At 47.0% G+C, this 18872-nt stretch overlaps 1 protein-coding gene across 3 annotated transcripts in view; it reads left to right on the top strand.

The window, feature by feature from the left end:
* CACNA1E (calcium voltage-gated channel subunit alpha1 E) overlaps window positions 1–18872 on the top strand; it is a 493265-nt gene that overhangs the window by 185674 nt on the left and 288719 nt on the right. For all 3 annotated transcript variants that reach the window (XM_034666841.1, XM_034666842.1, XM_011225195.3), the window contains 2 exons: window positions 12096–12201; window positions 13047–13186. In XM_034666841.1, the coding sequence (XP_034522732.1) occupies window positions 12096–12201; window positions 13047–13186 (246 nt within the window). The remainder of the gene's footprint in view (window positions 1–12095; window positions 12202–13046; window positions 13187–18872) is intronic.

Genomic DNA, 18872 nt, shown 5'->3' with positions numbered 1-18872 from the left:
ATTACATGGGGACCATGATCCAGGCCTAGAGAGTCATCCATTCCTTAATATGCCTTTAATAAATGCCTGTTGTGTGACACTCTGTGTGTGTTTTAGAGACTATATCATTTAGTTCTAGGTGAAGTGGACATTGTTGTTCTCATGTTACAGGTGATTAACCCAAGGTCACGGGTAGATGTGATCTCTCTGATTCCATTGACTGCTTTCCTTCCATTGTAGCACACTGCCTCAGTTCAGACCAGAGACTGGCAGGCACACTTCCCTAACAGAGCATCTTCTTAGGGTGACTGTGAACTGCTTGCCTGTACCTGTAGCACCCACTGGGTGTGACGCTAAACCCGCAGAAGAATAAAAGATCAGTAGATGGGAGAAGAGCAGAGATCTCTTACCCATCATCATGGTCATCATTAAATGGATCTGAGACATCTTGTCCTAGATCACTGGAACGCGAGCTTGGGTTGGAATTGGGGCACTTTGCTGTTTTGTTTTCCCTTCACCAAAAGCTCCACTGCCATACTTCTTCATCACTCTGCAGGGGACCTTTGCTTTGGAAATGCCAATTCTTCCTCTCCTTTCAATATTAGCATATAAAGTCTATTTTCTTTTTTCCAGCCCTCAGAGAAGTCTACTCTTTTCTGGGATGCCCAGAGTTGTAAGTTATCTTGGGGAGGAGTCAACTTTAACAACTCTTTCTTGAACTTTCATCTTACGGAATGCTTCTGCCTTTGCAGATTTTTAAGGAAACGGGAGTTGGGGGGCAGGGAGTCTGTGGAAAAGACTCTTAGACTGTTATAAAGAGGGTAGGTTTATAGAAAAGCAGCTTTATGTTCACCCCTAGGCCACCATTATGAGGATTCTAACTTTTTATTAACTATCTTTTAATGAAGTTTTTGGCCAAAAACTTCAGCTTATCATGGAGCTCCTATTCTTGAAAATTTAGAAACATTTCCATTGGCTTTGGACACTTTCAGAGTATTCCTAGATGTGCCAGGATTTCCATTTTGGATGTTATTGTTGGATGTCTGCATTAGTAGCTCCATCAAAAATGACTTCTGTCAGTTGTGGTAATAGATACTCTTCCTTTGTCCTTTACTCTTTCCCATCATATTGCCTATTAGCACCACAGAATAATCGTTTATTGGAGTAACAGTGACCCAAGAGAAACTCTTAGCAAGTGACTGTGCAGGGTTAGAACCCAGGGCTCCTGACCCTTAAGTCTAGGGATGCTTTGATCACATTTCTTCTTTTCTTTCCTCGGTACCCTTTCTCTGCTCAGTCCTCTTCCTTCGAGATCCTTCATCCTTTTCTGGGGCCTTCTTATCCTTTTATTAGTAAGTATGTGTTTTAGTGTTTGTCTTGGGTTGGGGCATAGGAGGCTAGATATAGGGATTGTGATGAATAAGAAAGGACTTAATTAAGGAGTAGGAATGGTTAAAAGAAGGTTAATTCAAGAGAGGCTTACCAACACCGATCCAATGAGAACGGGAAGCAGTGATTCAGAGCAATGGTTAATGTTCTCCTTTCCTAAAAATGTTGCTAGAGAGAATCCTTTATGACTTGCTGGAGAACTTTATGAATTGATGGTACTGTACTCAGTAGGCAATGGGCCTCTCCCCAGTGTAAAACCAAGACCGTGTCTCAGCATATGGGAGCTCTGGCAAGTGCTCATCTCAGAATGTTTTCTGGACTCTTAAGTATTCTTAGGAAAGGTAAACTATCCAGACTCTACCTTAAGAAATATGCTCTTGAGAACAATTGAGTAGTCTGCAGATGGAGGAAGTAAACTCAAATAAAAGGATCCCTTTCTTTTAGAACCCTCAGTTCAAGTCAAGAGACCAGGGAGTTTTACTTGATTGTTCTGACAATAGATTCCTAAGCTTTTCAGGGGGTGGGGCTATGAATCCAGAGAGGTTTCTACTCCTGACTCCAGAAAAGTCTCCTTGCACCTCGGATCTCAGTCTCTCCATCTGTAAAATGAATGTAATGGAACAGTTAATAGAACTCTAAGGCACCTTCAGTTCTTACCTTTGTGCTCTTGGGAGTCTAGTTTCTCCTGTTGTTATCTCACCTGAGGTGAGGGTATCACTAGGTTTCATGGCCTCCAGCATCTACAGCAGTGTTCTTTACCCTGGTTGCACATTAGAGTCAGCATGGGAGCGTCTAGAAATGCTGATGCCCAGAGGGCACCTGAGACAAATCACAATTTCTAGAGTTAGGATACCCATATCCTTAAATTTTTAAAATGTTCCCGTGTCATTCTGTGTGCGGCTAAGGCTGAGATCCGCTGATCTTCTAGAATGAGAGGTGAGCCTTTTACCTGATGTGTTTCCATCTCTTGGGATTGTGCTTTCATCGTGTGTGCTGGCTGACTCCTCTCAGTTCTTTTGCAGGCCATGGTGAAATAGCAGGAACCCCTGAGTATCCCAGACTTCAGAATGGGGTGATTAGTTAATTATTATGATTCATGGCGCTGGCAAACCATTCACCTGTGCTGCTTCTGGCCCACATCCAGCTGCACAGGTACCAGCCTTCTGAGATAAGGGTGGTGCTCCAGACTTCATGAACGCAGGTCTAGCTAAGTAGGCAACTTGAGGCTGAGGACCAGAGTGAATTATGTTGACCCAGGAGGCCCTGGAGCAAGTGACTGAAGGTTAATTGACCTTGCTTCCTACCCATTTGTTAGCCCCTTATTAGCAACAAGGGTTGGTCCAGCTCGACTACTATCAAATACAGGAATTTCTGCCTCAGTTTTTTTTTTTTTACTTACAGTAAGTGGTGCATGGGAACTGGCCAGACCTAGCCCTTGAGCCCTCATTTGTGTGTATCTTTGCAACTCCATGTGCAATGATGTCAAGTTGGGAGCTTGAAATTAGTTATGGAGAGAGTATTTACACTCCAAAAATTGGCATATGCTATACACCAGGGCTTTTCATCCTTTAGAGAGACTGGTTGTTAAACATTTGTTAGTACAACATCCAGTTCACTACGTAACGGAATTTCCACTCACTTATGGAAGAGTGATGCTGCTTCTCTGTATTCCCTCAGATCTGCCTTTGGGTGGGTATTCTACCCTTTGGTCTTGGTCTCACCCTCCAGAATAACGTAGACCATGTCTAAGCCCCCATTATAAGCTGGTCCTTCAGATATTTGAAAACAGCTATGATGTCTCTCTCCAATCTTTGCTTCCCAAGCTGTATATCCTTAGTGCCCTTAACATTTTCTCATGCGGTTTGGAGGCTCAGTGGGTATCTTTGAATACTGGGGTACACTGGGTTTTCAGAGGAAAACAAAAATTCTCTCACAGATGATCTGTGGACTCTTTCATAAAAGGCTTTTCATTTTCTTTGTACATTCAGCTACTGTCTGTCACCCCATGAAGCAAGTGTGGATGTGAAGTTAGGGGGTAGTTTTGGGTGTGGTTGCTGGTCGCAGCCCACATTCTTCTTCTCCTAGGATGTATGCTGCTGCCAGAACTATTGATGGGCTGAATTTGTCAGAGTATCATCAAAACACAGGTTCTGGTTTCTGAAACAGGTAATTTTCCCACCGCTGTTTTGTTTTCTTCCAGAGGCTTTTAATATTCCCCACTCCTTTCTTCCCTTTTCTGTAGCGTTCAATCATCTGTCCCCTGATCACCAAAACTGGGTATTGAATGACAGCGTTTTGAGTCCAGGCTTTAGTCAGACACATACAAAGTGAATTTGTTAAGACGTATCCACCTGACTGAAACTGAGGCAAAAGAAGGAGGAAAGGCAGTGCTGTCTTAATTCCTCAGAACTGTCACTCCCCTTTCTCTTGGAATTGGGGCCCAGATGAGTCTGGAGCTGAGCTCAGTATTAGTGAACATAATTAGCACTACTGTGAACTGCCTTTCAGTTATTTTATATAGAGTCAGGGATATGGGAGTCAGATGAGAGTTTTTTGGTCTAAAAGCAATGAAGGGTTGAATGTGGCCAACATTAAAAGGGTGATGCTAGGTACCTTTTTTGTTGAGTAACTGAGTCCATTGACCTCCATAGGAAAGCAGTGGGACTGTGCCAGCAACAGAGAGCCTTTTGGGGGAAGGGAGGGTCTCCGCCTCTTTGCTGTATTCTCAATATTGCTTTCTTTGTCTTTCATTCATTAGAATTTAAGTCTTCAGGAGTAGGTGTAATGGCATTTCCATCTTCTTGACAGAGAGCGAGAGAGAGAGAGAATGGGAGAGGTGTGTATGTGTGTTCAGGACTGCCTGTCAGATGGTGAATTTGAACAGAAGCAGCTGTTGTCATGGTGATGGCAGGTTGCATCCCACCACCATGGAAACCAAAGTTAAAAAACTGATGTTAAGGCTGGAAGTCACATGATACATTTTTGTTTTGTTTTGTTTTAAAAAAAGAAAAGGGGTTTGGCTTTTCAATCTGATCTTTTTTTTAAAGACGAAGTTGGGTGGCGAGAAAAAATGTGATAAGGAAAGCGATGAGCCAGTGAAATGGGACATCAGGAAGTGTGCAGAGCCTTCCACCGCATTCTTCTCATTGTTAACAGTGCATTTCTCCTATCATGAGGGCAGAAAGGGAGGAGGAGATACTGTGTGAATTTCCAGATTTGCACCCTTTGCGCTATTCGCTGTCACGTGGAGAAGCACAGGCTAGGAGCCCTCCTGCCTTTGGTGGCGATGTATGGTCCATGCTCTGTTGATCAGCCCAGGACAGAGGTCGGAAGCCTAAAATTGAGGACTGAGACAAGAGAAGGAAATGGAACGAGGGTGTGACTTGCTCCAGATAGGAGTGTGGTTCATAGATTGATAAGTTTAGGTGATTAGCATTGTTTTTCAGGAAATGGAAAAATTCATCTGTAGTCCCTCAGAACCCCAAGGAATATGATCCTTCTGTCTCTTCCATTTTCTGGATTGGCCTTTGGGCTACACTGTCTTGCTGGGTCAGCCACGGGAGCAAGTGCAAAGAAGTCCGGAAGGAGCCCATAGAGGAGCACGTTAGCCTCTGAGCCAGGGTCCTTAGGTCTCAGCTTAGCTCTTAACCTGGCCTTTCACCTGGGCATGTTGGGGTGAGGTGGAGAAGGCTGGCCGAGAGGCATTAGGGGGCCGTCTTGGATCTCCATCTTTTTACCTCATACTTGCTCTCACTTCATACCACAATCTGGGCAAAAAGTGAGGCATCTTTCTAGGAAGGAGAGCGAGCCCCAGGCCTGTTTTACTGGAGTGGGGTTTAATTTTCTTTTCAGTCTGAAGGGTTGAAGGCCTACATGCGTGGCCTGTGTGGACAGGCTAGGAGGCAGCTATTCCTGTGAGAATATCAGCTGCTAGGGAGGGTGAGGGAGCTGAGGAGGGGTGCAGTCACACTCTGTGGAAATGAGAGCGATGGCTCTGGCTGCGTCTGGGTTTGAGGCACACGGTCTGTCTCTTCAATGTTACCGGTCCGTCCAGGACAGATGCATCGTTCTCAGCAGCCCAGGCGAGGGGGATGTGATCTCAGCAGCATGATCTCACTGCATTTCCATCAGGGTGGGTAGGAGCTGGAGCCGGACTTCTGTGATGGTTCAATCCCTCCTGTTCTTAGCTCTGGCCTTGGGTGTGATTAATGCCCCTTCTAATCATCGGGAGAGATTGCATCAGAGCCATCAGCTTCATAAATCCTCCTCTGGGGACTGGTGTTTGGATGTGCTTTCCATATTCCCAGGAGGTTCTGGGCCAAGTGTCTTTGCTCTCTTCCTGGAGGCCCATTACCATAATTTTTTTTTTAATCCTTTATTGTGGTGGGTCTTTTCAGTGTTAGCTCCCAGCTGCAGCCAGCCAGCCCACTCCCAGAGGCTATGACCGCTAAGTGTTGCTTATCCCGAAGCTTAGAGTCAGACCAGATGCTTAAAGCGTGATTTAGTAAGATAATAAAAATGACTGTGCGTTTGTGTAGCACCTTAACAGCTTTCAAAGGACTTTATATTCATGGGTCATTTTAAACTTTGCTCCTCCTGTATTTCATGTTTGGTTCTGCAGGAATGGATGGCGTGCTTTTCCCAGCCTCGAGTACCTTGTTGGGACAGATTTAGCAGTGAGAACCCTGGCTCTGGTTTCCCATTACCAATCTATATTTCTCCATTGCATTGCAGGTTTCCAGGAAGATTCTGATTCTTCTCACAGAAAAAAAGTTAGTGTGAAAGACTTGGATAGCTGTAATTCATTATCATTTATATTTAAAATGTCTCTCTGGTGTAGTGCTTGAGGGAATCACAGATTAGGTAGGGCCCCTTCCCTCTGACTGTCTTTGAGTTAACATCCCACTTGTTAGAATGGCCCAGGCCATCTTCTGAGGACTCTTCTGTCCCCAAAATAGGCAGCTGGGATGGAAGGGAGGGAAGGGAGTTACATCTTGCAGGGAGAGTGTTCTGGAACAGGAGTCGGGTGGAAGTGGGTAAAGGAGGCTGAGACAAGCCTTCCCTGAGACTGTGGACTATTCTTGACCCCCCCCCCCGGAGTTTTCAGGAAGTGCATGAGTGGCCACAGGCTGCCCCCCACAAAAGTGCATTCTCCATTAGGCCTGGAGTCAGGGAGAGAGCACAGCATTTGGTCCCTGGTGGCCTCTCAGCCTCTCCGAGTACATTCAGACTCCTTAGTGCGCTCTGATGTCACAGCTCTGAGAGGACACAGCTGAGAGTGGAAGGGGTCTAGGATCAGCATCCCAGTGGGGGTGAAGATGCAGGTTTCTCCTGGAGGACCCCAAGTGTGTTGCTCGAGCCCTGAGTCTACCCAACTCCTGTGCCTGCAGATCTACCCCTGAGAGGCGTTGGTGGTGAGGCTCTGCTGGTCCGGGCCGAAGGAGGGCTCCTCTCCTGGGCCGGGTCGCCAGGGCTCTGGTGACAAGCAGAGCCAGCACCACAACTGTGGCCTATGGGGCAGCCCTCTTCCTTGCCCTGGCTTTCTGCACTTCAGGAAGGAAATGAACAAATGGCAGGTGTGCAGGCCAAGTAGTGCTGCTCAAATTAGCTGTGTTGCTAAGGAAACAAGTCAACCGTTGGAAGGAAGGAGCATCGGGTAAAGGAGATAAATCAATAAGCGAACCTATTTTTGTCATTTCCCTAATGATTGTCTTGAAGCTGCTAGACGGGAAGGGGAGAGATGGAGTGACACAGGTCCTCATTAACGGGCTCAGAGGGAGAGAGGAGTGAAGGGGTGTTTGGGGAGATTGCCAGGAAAGTGGATGAAATGAGGCTCCTGGTGAACAGATAGTGAGACAGATACGGGAGAGGAGGCGTCTTGGCAGGTTTCAAAGCATGTTCATGGCCATTTCCTCCTTGGGTCCAGTCCCTTTGTTCTCCTGCATTAGATCCTCTCAGAAACCTTGTTTTGATTTCCATGACCCTCAGGTTGAGATGGTTTTATTGTGTTGGTTTGTGTTTTTTCAAAATACATATAGCTTTAATTGATTCTACAATTATAAATTAATATGTACTCATTATAACGCTTAAGACAATGCATAAAGAAGTAGAGAAAAAAGTGGAAATAACCCTGCTACCCCAAGAAAACTCACTATCCTTCTAGCATGACAGATTTTTTTCTTCCTTTGCTCCTTTTTCAAAAATGTTTTTTACATTAAAGGGATCTTCTATGCGTGCTGGTTTCTATTTTTGAATAACTAATGTGTATACACAGACTATAGTACAGAAAGTTCAAGTGGGTACACAGTGTGGAGAAAGTAGGAGATACCTTTGCAAGGATACCTCTGACTGTGGCTTCTCTATGCAATTCACTTATCAATTGATTCATTAATTAGTTGATTAAAAGACAATTATTGGGGCCTACCAGATGTGATGGACACAAGGGGTCCAGAGGTGAATACGACCGGCAGAGCTCCTGCCCTCTGCTAGCTATATTTATTCAAGATCTCTGACTACAGTCTGGATAAGAGAGATACAGTTCTCCAAAATGCATTTGGTGTCAAGCACAGAATGTAATGGGAGCCGCTGAATTCCTGGGTGGAAGGAATCAGAGTCCTGGACAGACTTCCATTACCGTCTCATGAAGGGCCTTGTTCTTTGAGGTCTTGGCAACATGGAGCTTCCTTTGACCTTTCCAGGTCACATCTTTGTCTAGCCTGAGGCATATTCCCTTAGCCCGTGGGCCATTACTTGCACTCCAGGCTCTTGCCTTGGGAAATGTAGCAGAGCCCCAAGCCTTAGAGCCAAGCTTATTTGGCTTGAAGTTATGAGGGTAGATGAGAAGAAAGGAGAGTGGTGCCTCTGAGTCAGCTCCCAAGGGTGGGGGTGAGCAGGAACCCCGGGCCTGAGCCAGTGTGAGTGACTACCATGCGGTCTTTGTGATGGCTTCTCAATAGAGCTGCTGCTCTGGGGGGTGCCTCCCATTCATTCATGCCTGCCTTGAGCATTGAGTCAGCTCCTACTGTGTACCAGGGGCTCTGATAAGCACTGCTATTGGAGAGATGAACAAGAACAAGTCCTTGCTTTCAAGCTGTAGTTTCTTGGGGGAGACAGATATGAGGAGAACTGATAAAACTGTACAACATAAAGAGCTGTGGGGCACAGGGAGAAACCTTCATGGACGAGGTGATATTTTAGGGTGCTCTGAACATGGGACCAGGAAGGAGGAGAAAGCCCACTGCAGGTGAAGGCCAAAGGGCCAAGATGTAGGTACGCATCCTTCATGCTTTCTTCAGAAAGAGGAGGGGGCGGGGGGGGGGCAGGAAAGGGCTGGAAGGGAGAGTGGCTGGGCCTCAGACAGAGCTGGATGTTCTCTGCCAAGATTTCCCAGTCGCCGTCCTTTCTGTCGCCTCACCCACAGATGCATGGGATTCCCATAGTCTCACCTCTGCTTCTGCAGCAAAACCTCACCTCAGATTTTTAATTGCCCCAAACATGAATTCATCCTGAGGTTGAGATGAGCCATAAAGTCTACAGGGACATCCCTCCCAAGGACATGTGCATTTAAACAGTTTCCACATTTCAAGCCAGAGGATTGTTGCTCTGTGTGGGTCCTTAGACATCAGACCATAGGCAGACGATTTGGGTTGGGGAGAGAATGGCAATGGGGTCTTCTCAGAACCTATGAATTACCAAACCCTCACTTTTCGATCGTAGCCTCTTAGGGTTTAGGCAGTGCAGTTCACTGAGGCCTCATGAATTCTCAGCCATTCAGATATCCGGCCAGTCACAGCAAGTTTGGGTCATTAGCACCTCAGATGGCCACACCTTCCTGAAGCTAGCTAGCCCTGTGGTCACAGAGAAGACTCATGTATCTGCACCTGGACATTCTTGAGTAGGTGAGCTGACAGGTCCTCACGGGGAGTTGTATGCTTAGGTGATCTGGCTAGGGAAATGCAGGTGTGGAATTGGGAGCAAGGAGTGGGGCCGCAGAGGGGCTGCCGCAGTCCAAGCAGGTGTGGTAGGGTAGAGATGCCTGGGGGGCATACGGACGCCTCGACCGGCCATGCCTGCAAGTCAGCAACTGAGAGCTCATTAACTTTGAAGTCTGTGACTGTCACTTGAAGGTTTTAGGGAAAGAAGCCTGAACCCCAGAAAGCGATCCTACAACCGAGGCAGACCCATGAGAGCTCATGATGTCTGCCACCCCCCAGCCCTGCTTCCCAGGTCGCCTGCCAAGTCTCCTTGGACCTGCTGGGCAGCTTCTCTGAACTTGCTCGGGGCATTGCCACCCAAGGCCAAGGGCATCTGAGCCCCACACTTCGTGAACGGTTTCGTGGGAATAAGGGTGAGGCCGGAGGTGGCAGAGGCATTAGTTTCCCTCCTGGCAGGGCAGCAGCCCTCCTCCTCACACCTGGGGGCCGGCAGTGACAGCTGCCCTTTGGACCAGAGCTTCCCAAATACGTTCCTCTGACACCATTCTCAGGAGAGGTGTTCTGATAAGAGGATGGTGTGGTGAAACAAGTTAGGGAAAGCTGTGTACCATTCCCACCCCCTTTGGGGGAGGTGGTGGAAGCTGTTGACCATAGTACCAAAGCCTCCAAGAAGTCCTGCTGGGGGGAAACCTGCTCACTCTCCTGAATTCCTGCTTTCCCTCATGGATTTGATTGCGAATTCCTATGGCACTAGTATCCCGTGGCCTGCATTTTAGGAACACTGCCGTAGATGCCCGCAACTTCTGTTGATATTTGTCAGTGGCTGGTCGGCGTGTTGTCAGGAAAAGGCCTGCATGCCTGGGCCACCTCTTTGGCCGTGCTCCCATCTTCATGTTACCATTTGGGTCTGGGGGGTTCTGGGTGTCTGAACCCGGCCCAGGACCAGCTAGCCTTTTCAGAAGGCTTATGGGACACCAGGTCCTGCTGTGGTCCCTGGTCCCTCCACACGTGGTCAGAGCTCTGAGTCAGAGCCCATGATGGGAGGGAGGAGAATACCCCCTGTGATCAGGGGGTGCTAGTAGCCCTGGGTGGGTTGTGGGTGGGGCTTGTCCGAGAAGGTGGGCATGCACGCTAGGTGGGCATCTGTGGAGCGTGTCCGCTGGTGTGTTTAGCTCTCAGGGGCCTAGTTTGGTACCGAGAGAGACTGTGGGAGGAGGAATGGCTGGGTATGCGATTAGAGTCTCCTCGGACTGGGTGCATTCAGACAAGCACAGTGGGATGTGGAGGCAGGGGGCTGGCTCTGAAGTCCTCTGAGCGCATCCAGCTTTCAGATCCTGTGGCAGAACTGTCCCTGGAGTGCGGGTCCTGGGTGAACACTGGGGCTGTGTGGGAAGGAAGGGTGGCCAGCTGCGAGAGAGCGGGTGGTGACTCGGGGACACTGTGGTGGGGAGGAGATGGCCTTGAGCATTGCTGAGTGCCAGTAAGAGCTCCGGAGGCTCAGAGGCAGCCTCCCACCTCACCTGCTACAGCCTCCCATTCCAGCACCGGGGCCTGAGCCACAGGGGCCAGCTCGCATCTCCTGCCACAAGTCACCTCTGGTGGGAGGTGGTCTGTGCCCTGCCCTTCCTCAAGGATGCCCTGAAGGCCCACTGGCCACTGATGGCCACTGGGACGGGGACGCATCAGGGGCCTGATGCTGATCTATACTCCCTAGGTAAAGCTCTAGGCCCTTTGTGCTACACAGCAGGCCTGGATATGGGGGGGGGCAGATCTGCTCTTTTCTCCTGCCCGGATGCCAGCATCTGCCAGAGCATAGGTTGCTTGGCAAAACCTGTGGCGACAGCTCACTTGTGTTTGTCACAACAATAGTCATGGAATGAAATCCAGCAGGCAGCATGACTTGACTTTGGAAACTGGTGATTCCCTCTCTCTGTGTGTACAATCCCCCCTCCAGCTCCTCCTGGGCTTGTGGCACACCCTTTCTGCAGGAGTCCAGATGCAGGCCCTTGAATTATAGTCCTGTGGTTCTGAAAGGCTCAGGGAGCTCCTTCATCTGTCTGCAGAAAAACGCAACAGAAAAAAAGCCTGAATTCATTATCCATTCATCTGTAGTTTGGTTCTTAGGGGCATCTGACTGTCCTGGACTCAAACTCATGATGCGTCTCTGTTTGCTATCTGTGGAGAAGCTTAGGAGAAAACAAGGTGGGCCAAGGAGAGCTTCACCTGACCACATTAAATATTTTTCTGAGTTGGATCTTGAAATAGAAGAGAGCTCACATGGAGAGGACTGTTCTTTTTCCACGGGCTCTTCTACTCAGTTGAGCAGAGGTTCTAGAGGAGTTCCCAGATGCGACTCGCAGAGGCAACAGCAGACAGCCACAGCTGGATCCTTGCTGAAGCATCGTCGTGCAGCGCCGCGGTAGAAGTGGGGCAGGGCGGCATCAGTGTCTCTCTCCTTTCTGTTTCCATTTAAGGCCCTGCTTAATCCCCGGCTATGCCTCTGAACTCCCTAAGTATCTGGAGTGTCAGCCAGATGTCTAACTATATTATTTATTTGCTATATTAGTCCTTCTCGTGGGGAAGGTGCTTTGTGTTTAGAGCTCAATCAGAAATGGTTGTAGTTTCCCATGCTAAGGACCATCCACTGCCTGCTGCCTGCTTGCTCGGAGATCATGCAGGCTGCACGGACGTCATATGGTTTTGATAAAGTTTGTGTATTTGTGTGCACAGCCCTCATGGAGGCCACATCCCTCTCGCTTTGGTGAATACGTTCCTTAACTTCCTCTTCCCTACGCCATTTGAGTACATGATTTTGGCCACCATCATTGCCAACTGCATTGTCTTGGCCCTGGAACAGCATCTTCCTGAGGATGACAAGACCCCGATGTCCCGCAGACTGGTATGTGCCTCCTTCCTTCTCGTCTTTCCCCCAGTCCTTTCTCTTTCCCGGTTCCTTTCTCCTTTGCTTCATCACCTGGCCCCCTCCCAGCTTCCCTCCCCTATAGTTCGGTGAGGAATTTTTTTTTTTGCTGAGGGACAAGCTGGTGACAAACCCCACTGGGATGCAGAAGGACGAGAGAACTGACCTTTTAACTCCTGCTTGCAGGAAGTTCTGAGGGCATCACAAACACTTGTGTATACACTGCATGGCAGCCAGACAAGAAGAAAGGGCAGGTGCAAGGGCCGTTAACTTCGCTCCCCTTCCTAAGGGACTTGGGAAGTGAGAGGGAGAAGGATGCTCAAAGCCTATGTGATCAACTTCCTAGATGTTATGTCCATATTCTCCTTAAACCAATGAGTCATGTGTCTAGTGTATCCCCCCAAGAGAGGGCAAACTAATTGCTTAAAATCCAAATGTGTGGATAAGTGGCTTCAGTCTGATTACCTGCAGATGAGAACCCTTAAACGTCTAGGGTAAGTGAAGGTCAGCAGTGGAAAAGCCAACTCTTCCAAGGCAAAGCCAGAAGCATCAGCCATCCTCCTGGGAAGAAGTCTGGCTTGAGTGTGACCCCCACACCCATCCATTTCTGTAGCTGGCTCCCCCGAGTCTTCCCTTGCTCTGTGCTCTCCTTCAGTGATGCACTCAATTCCCACCTGTACCTGGGGTTGGCCCAGCACCAATGCCCAGGTGTCATATAGGAGAGAGGAGTGGTCAGAGTGGACGGGGTGGCTGGGCGTGACTCTGTCCGCATCTGATGAAGTATATCCCCCCCCTTACCGGCACCTGTGCTCCTCATCCTGCAGGAGAAGACGGAACCGTACTTCATTGGGGTATTTTGCTTTGAAGCTGGTATCAAAATTGTGGCCCTGGGGTTCATCTTCCATAAGGGCTCGTACCTCCGCAATGGCTGGAATGTCATGGACTTCATCGTAGTCCTCAGTGGGTGAGTCCTCTTCCTGTCTCTCCTTTTTGGTGTGAGGGGACATGCCTGTGTGGTCATGAAGTGGATGGTGCAAGGAACCCAGGGGTGGGAAGGCAGCAGTCCATGGAGTAGAGACAGAGGAAAAAAGTTCAAGGACCAGATGCGCCACGGGGCCAGACCCTAGGTGACTCACGTGCGGGGGTATGGGTACTCTGCGGAGATGCATGTGGCATTCCGTACAGGTTGCAGAACCGGGGTGTGGCTGCTACTGCTTCTGGTTTTCCATTCTGTTTGCCTGGTGCTGGACACACATACCTCAGTGAGTCTTTTCACTACAGCAAGCAGCTTGCCTAGCCTGAGGGGCCCCCACAAAAGATGGGCCCAAATGCTGTGAGGTGCAGTGTTTCTTTGAACGTTAAAGAAGACCCCCCTCCCCCCCGGGATATTTTCTTAACTGGTAATTGAGACTCGTGTCCTGACCACAGAATTTTTTATGACTTGCAGATTTATTAATATGAGGGGGTATAAAATTGAGTCACATTGAAATGTTTGATAAGAAATACTAAATTGTTGCTGACACAGTATCATAAGCAGCATATGTTTAATGGCAGTAGATTTCTTTCAATATTTGATAGATCAGTTTTTTGAGAATGAATGTAGTATGGCCTCTTTTGGGGCCTATCCAGTGCCATTAGCAGCATACGTGATGGGCCTTGAGACTGGTGATAATGGGTGTGTCTCTCCGGGCTTTTGTGGTTTCTCGTTGTTGTTTGTGTCAGGTGGCTTTTGGTGCCTACATGGGAGGGTAGTGGCCCAGGCCTCATGGGGGAGCCCCGTCCCGTGTGGGTATGGCTATGGCAGTGCAAGGGGTGTGACGTGGAAATTCCCACATCCAGCTGCCTGCCAGACCTGTGTGGAAAAGAAGAGAATGCAGTAGAAAAGTGAGGAGGGGGATCTAGGAGCCACCATGATGATTGACCGAAAGGAGAGGGGAAAAAGAGGAAATTTTTTATAGGGAACAGAGGGGCGGAGGTAGATAAAGTCTGAGAAAAATAAGAGCTTGGGAATGTTCGCGTCTACTCACTGTCTTGTGGAACACACACAATGCTCATACTTTTAACCTTCACTCCAATTGTGATTGAGAGAGAAAAAGTTGAAGATGTAAAGGACTGCAGTGTTCAGATGGAGCTCAATACAGGGAACAGATAAATAGATAGAGACGACAATGTTTAAAAACATCTGTTGCCTTACAAAAGGATTTTCTGAAGGTTACTCTTGTAAAAGAAAATGCTACTGAATTTTAAACATGGTTGAGTCTAGGAAGATAATTTGTACGTAGTGTTTCAGAAGTGCATGGCCATAGACAATGCAGCACACCTGGGCAATGTTTTCTCATGTTTTATTTTTTTCAGCTTTATTGAGGTATGATTGACAGTTAGAAATTGTATATATTTAAGGTGTGCGATGCGATGTTTAGATATGCATTGCAGAATGATTACCACAGTCAAGCTAATTAACATACCCATCATCTCACATAGTTACCTGTTTTGTGTGTGTGGTAAGAGCACTTGAGCCCCACTCAGCAAATTTCAAGTGTATGGTACATTATTATTAACTGTAGTCACCATGCTGGTCTCCAGGACTTATTCTTCTGTAGCTGATAGTTTGTACTCTTTGTCCAGTTTCTCCCCCAACTCTAACACCTAGTAAGTACCATTCATTTCTCTGTTACTGTGAGTTCAATTTTTTTTTAAGACTCTGCATATAAATGAGATCATGTAGTATTTGTCTTTATTTTTGGCGCTTGGGTTATTTCATTTAGCATAATGCCCTCCAAGTTCATCCATATCACTGCAAATGGGATCATTCTTTTTTTTAAGGCTAAATAACATTCCAGTGTGTGTGTGTGTGTGTGTGTGTGTGTTTCTTTATCCATTCACCCACTGATGGACATTTAGGTTGTTTTCCTATCTAGGCTATTGTGAATAATGGTACAGCGAACATGGGGGTGTAAGTACCTCTTCAAGTTAGTGATTTTATTTCCTTTGGATATATACTCAGAAGTGGGATGGCTGGATTTATGGTATTTCTATTTTTAATTTTTTGAGGAACCTCTATACCATTTTTCGTAGTGGCTGTGCCAATTTACATTCCCACTAACAGTGTATGGGGGTTCCCTTTTCTTTACATCTTCGCTAAGGGTTGTTATCTTTTGACTTTTTAATAATAGCTTGGTGATGTTTTAAATGTCCCTAAAATAACTAACATCTACTATATAGTGAAAGGTCTGGATGAGAATCCGAGTCATTTAGAAATATTGTGATTCTATCTGTGAGAAAAGCACTAAGTACTATAATGCATGTGTATTATATGTCAAGATTGTATGCATCTTGGTCCTGCTGAGTTCTATATGTGTCAGAGGCCATTTGAAATTTCTCATCTCGCTATTTATTTATTTATTTATTGAGAGTTGGGCAGAGGGGCAAAGAAGAGGGGGAGAGAGAGACTCTTAAGCAGGCTCCATGCCCGGCATGGAGCCTGATGTGGTGCTTGATCTCACAACCCTGAGCTCATGAGCTGAGCTGAAATCAAGAGTTGGATGCTTAACCACCTGAGCAACCCAGGTGCCCCTCATCCATTTATTTTTATTTTGAATTATTATGTGTCCATTAAAGAAAGTATAGGAAAGTTAAAAGAGAAAAATAGTTTACTCATGAAGAAGAATTCGTAACTATTTGGTGGTATTTCCTTCCAGCCCTTTTAGGGCTAAGGAAGCTTTCTTTCAAATGCTTATAATCTTGCTGCCTTTTCTCAATATCGTATGGGCATAGTACATATTGCTTCATATTTTGGTAAAAATCTATAATGCTTGACCAGCAGTTTATTAAATGGATGTACATGGAGGATGTGTACTTCTCCATTTTTACAATTATTTGACATCTAGATTAGTTAATTATACTTAATAATAATGAGTTATAGTTAATTATTTAAAGTGTTCCAATGTACATCTTTAGGATATCACATTTTAAGAGGCATTGTGACAGGTTGAGGTGCTTCTAAAGGCGACTCTGCCGTTCTGGTGTGGGGTCTGGGAGCTAGGATGTGCGAGGGAAGGTGGAGGAACTGGGCCCTCTGACAGGATGAGAGAAGACTGATGGGAACTGTATACACTGGCTTCCCATAAGGGTTGCCACATGCTTGAGAAGCAGCTTTGTAGGAGTCACTGGGGTCTTTCCATTAGCATGTCCAGGAAGGTCCTCCGTGTCCTTGCCTGTATGTATCGAGGTGCAAACTAGTGGGCACAGGTGGTGACCCCTAGGCCAAGTCACTTGTCCTCTTTGTTCTCTCCCCACTCAGGCCTCCAGCCTCCCATTCTTAGTGGCTCTTCAGACTTTGCCTAAAGGCCACTGCTGTCCATCTGAACCAATAGGACTTTGTCCCTGTTCTTCCTGCACCTACTGATTTCTTTCTCTCTCCTAATTCCCACATGAATGTGCTCCAGGAAAAGGGCTTGGCACTCGAAATTTGTGCTGCGGGTTCCCCAGAAATGGCTACTCAGATTTAGTCTTAACATTCACACGGTGCGCTCACGTACCACATTGCAGCATTTCTCCAATGCACATTTCTCAAGCTGGAGCTGTCGTCAACATCAGCCTGGGTCTTACAATAATGACGTGATGTAGTTTAACTGACAGCATTTTTCTTTCTGTCTTTGGTAAGAAGGAAATCATGGGGCATCTTACAACTCTTGGGGTCTTAGAAGCAGTGAAATATGTTATAATGCCAACCTGGGGAAGCAGGCAGATGAGGCTTTTGATGTGAATCATCTCGTACTCCAGTGAAGTGCTCAGCCAAGATCAACTGCTCCTTGACCGCAGGTCCAGGAGTTGGCACCGTGCCCTTTGACCCAGGGCTGGTGTTTTGCCTGGGACAACCCCCTCTCCAGGCTTCCTGACATCCGCCTCTGCAGCCGTCTCTGCTGGCAGCTCCTACTTCCCACCTCAGCTCCAGGTGTCACCTCGCGTTCTCCTCCTGTGTACAGAGGGAATGACAGGTGCCGGAGCGTGACACAGCGCCTCGGGCTGAGGCTGCGCAACTTCTCAACTCTCAGTGTGTGACTGGAGGGGAGGGAGTGAGGGAGGGGGTGTTGAGGTGTCAGACAGCTGGTTCGGTGGAAGTCCTTCTATCAGTGACCTTTGCTAAGGGAGGGGTAGCTAGGGCCTGGGCCCCACTCCATTTTGCCTGCACCTCTGACCTTCCAACCTCTGGTATTCCTAGGTCTGTAAGTTGGGAGAGTTCATGGTTTAGAAAGTTAATATATGTGCTTTATTCATCTAATGCTCAGATTCCCCCGAATGAGATCTTGTTGTCCTCATTTTATAGATGAAGAAACAGGTTCAGAGAGGGTACGTGACTAACTAGGAGTTACTTGATCTAGGACTTGAGCCCACATCCTCTGGCACCAAGGTCCTTCTTCACACTCGTTTCCCCACACTGTCAGCCACCTGCCAACCTCACGGGCTATGGGCTTCTCTATGCAGTCTGTGTCATTGCATGTTCCTTCAGTTCCCTTGATGCAATGTGGGATGGGCAGGGAGGGGCAGGGAGGGTCCCGGACCTGGAGCTGTGGCTTCCCATGTGACCTGAGGAGGACCAGAGTCCTATCTGTCCATCCTAAGACTTCTCTCTGTGCGTTTGGAATAAAACTCCCTGCTCTGTGGTTAAGAAGGCATGTGACTTAACTCTCATGGGGTTAATGTATAAAAACTGAATCATGAGTTTGTTCAGAGGCTTGTTCATTCATTCACTCATTTATTCATTTTTTGAACAGACTTGTATTGTGGAATACTCAAGCAAATGCTGGGACTGAGAAACACCAAAGTTAATATATTCTCATTTCTCCTAAAAGACAGTGGAATTTGCCATCCCTTTAACAAATTATTACCTTACATAACTTGGGATCTCTTGTATTGGTAACAATTCAGGACATGCTGTTTCTAAACATTTGTTAGGCCACCAGGAAAATTCTAAATTATTTGAAGTCATTATTCTCTTTTGGTCTTTATAATAAATCCTAGTACCTGGAATAGACGGGCAAGTGATGGAGGAGGATGGGAACTCAAAGGTGCTCCTAAACCATGGCTAAGAACAGAGAAGGGCGAGGACTGTCTTTCAACCCTATTCATCTCTGTAGCCCCAGAGCCTGGATTGTAGTAGGGATTTAGTAAATGCTAATTGAATTGAATCACTTGCTTCATCTCAGAATCTCTTGCCACCTATAAGATACAAAAGAGAGTGCTGAGGGAAGCCCGGGACTGGGAGTAGGGAAGGGTTGTCTATTCCCAGTCCTTCCCCTTGGTCTACAGCAACTCTCTCCTGTAGCTATGACTCGTCCCATTCTGATCACTCTGTTAGAGAAAAGAGAGCCAGAAATTCAATCTCTAGGTTATTGAAAGGTACAGGGTTCCAGTCATTTGGGCCTATTTACAGGGTTCTCAGTGTTACCTTTTGGGGATTGCTCCCTGGGTGATGGGGGTGGGGCAGGGCTTCTAGAGGTAGCTATAGGGGGTGGTAAGGAGAAAGCAGCAGGATCAGATCACCTGACATTTGCTGTTCATTGAAAGCTGCCATTTGTTTTTTATTTTATTTTATTTTATTATTTTATTTTATTTTATTTTATTTTATTTTATTTTATTTTATTTTATTT

Source organism: Ailuropoda melanoleuca, chromosome 8 (assembly GCF_002007445.2).
Source record: "Ailuropoda melanoleuca isolate Jingjing chromosome 8, ASM200744v2, whole genome shotgun sequence".
Classification (NCBI taxonomy): Eukaryota; Metazoa; Chordata; class Mammalia; order Carnivora; family Ursidae; genus Ailuropoda; species Ailuropoda melanoleuca.
Note: the sequence above shows the minus strand (reverse complement) of the source record. Positions and strands in the feature narration are given on the sequence as shown.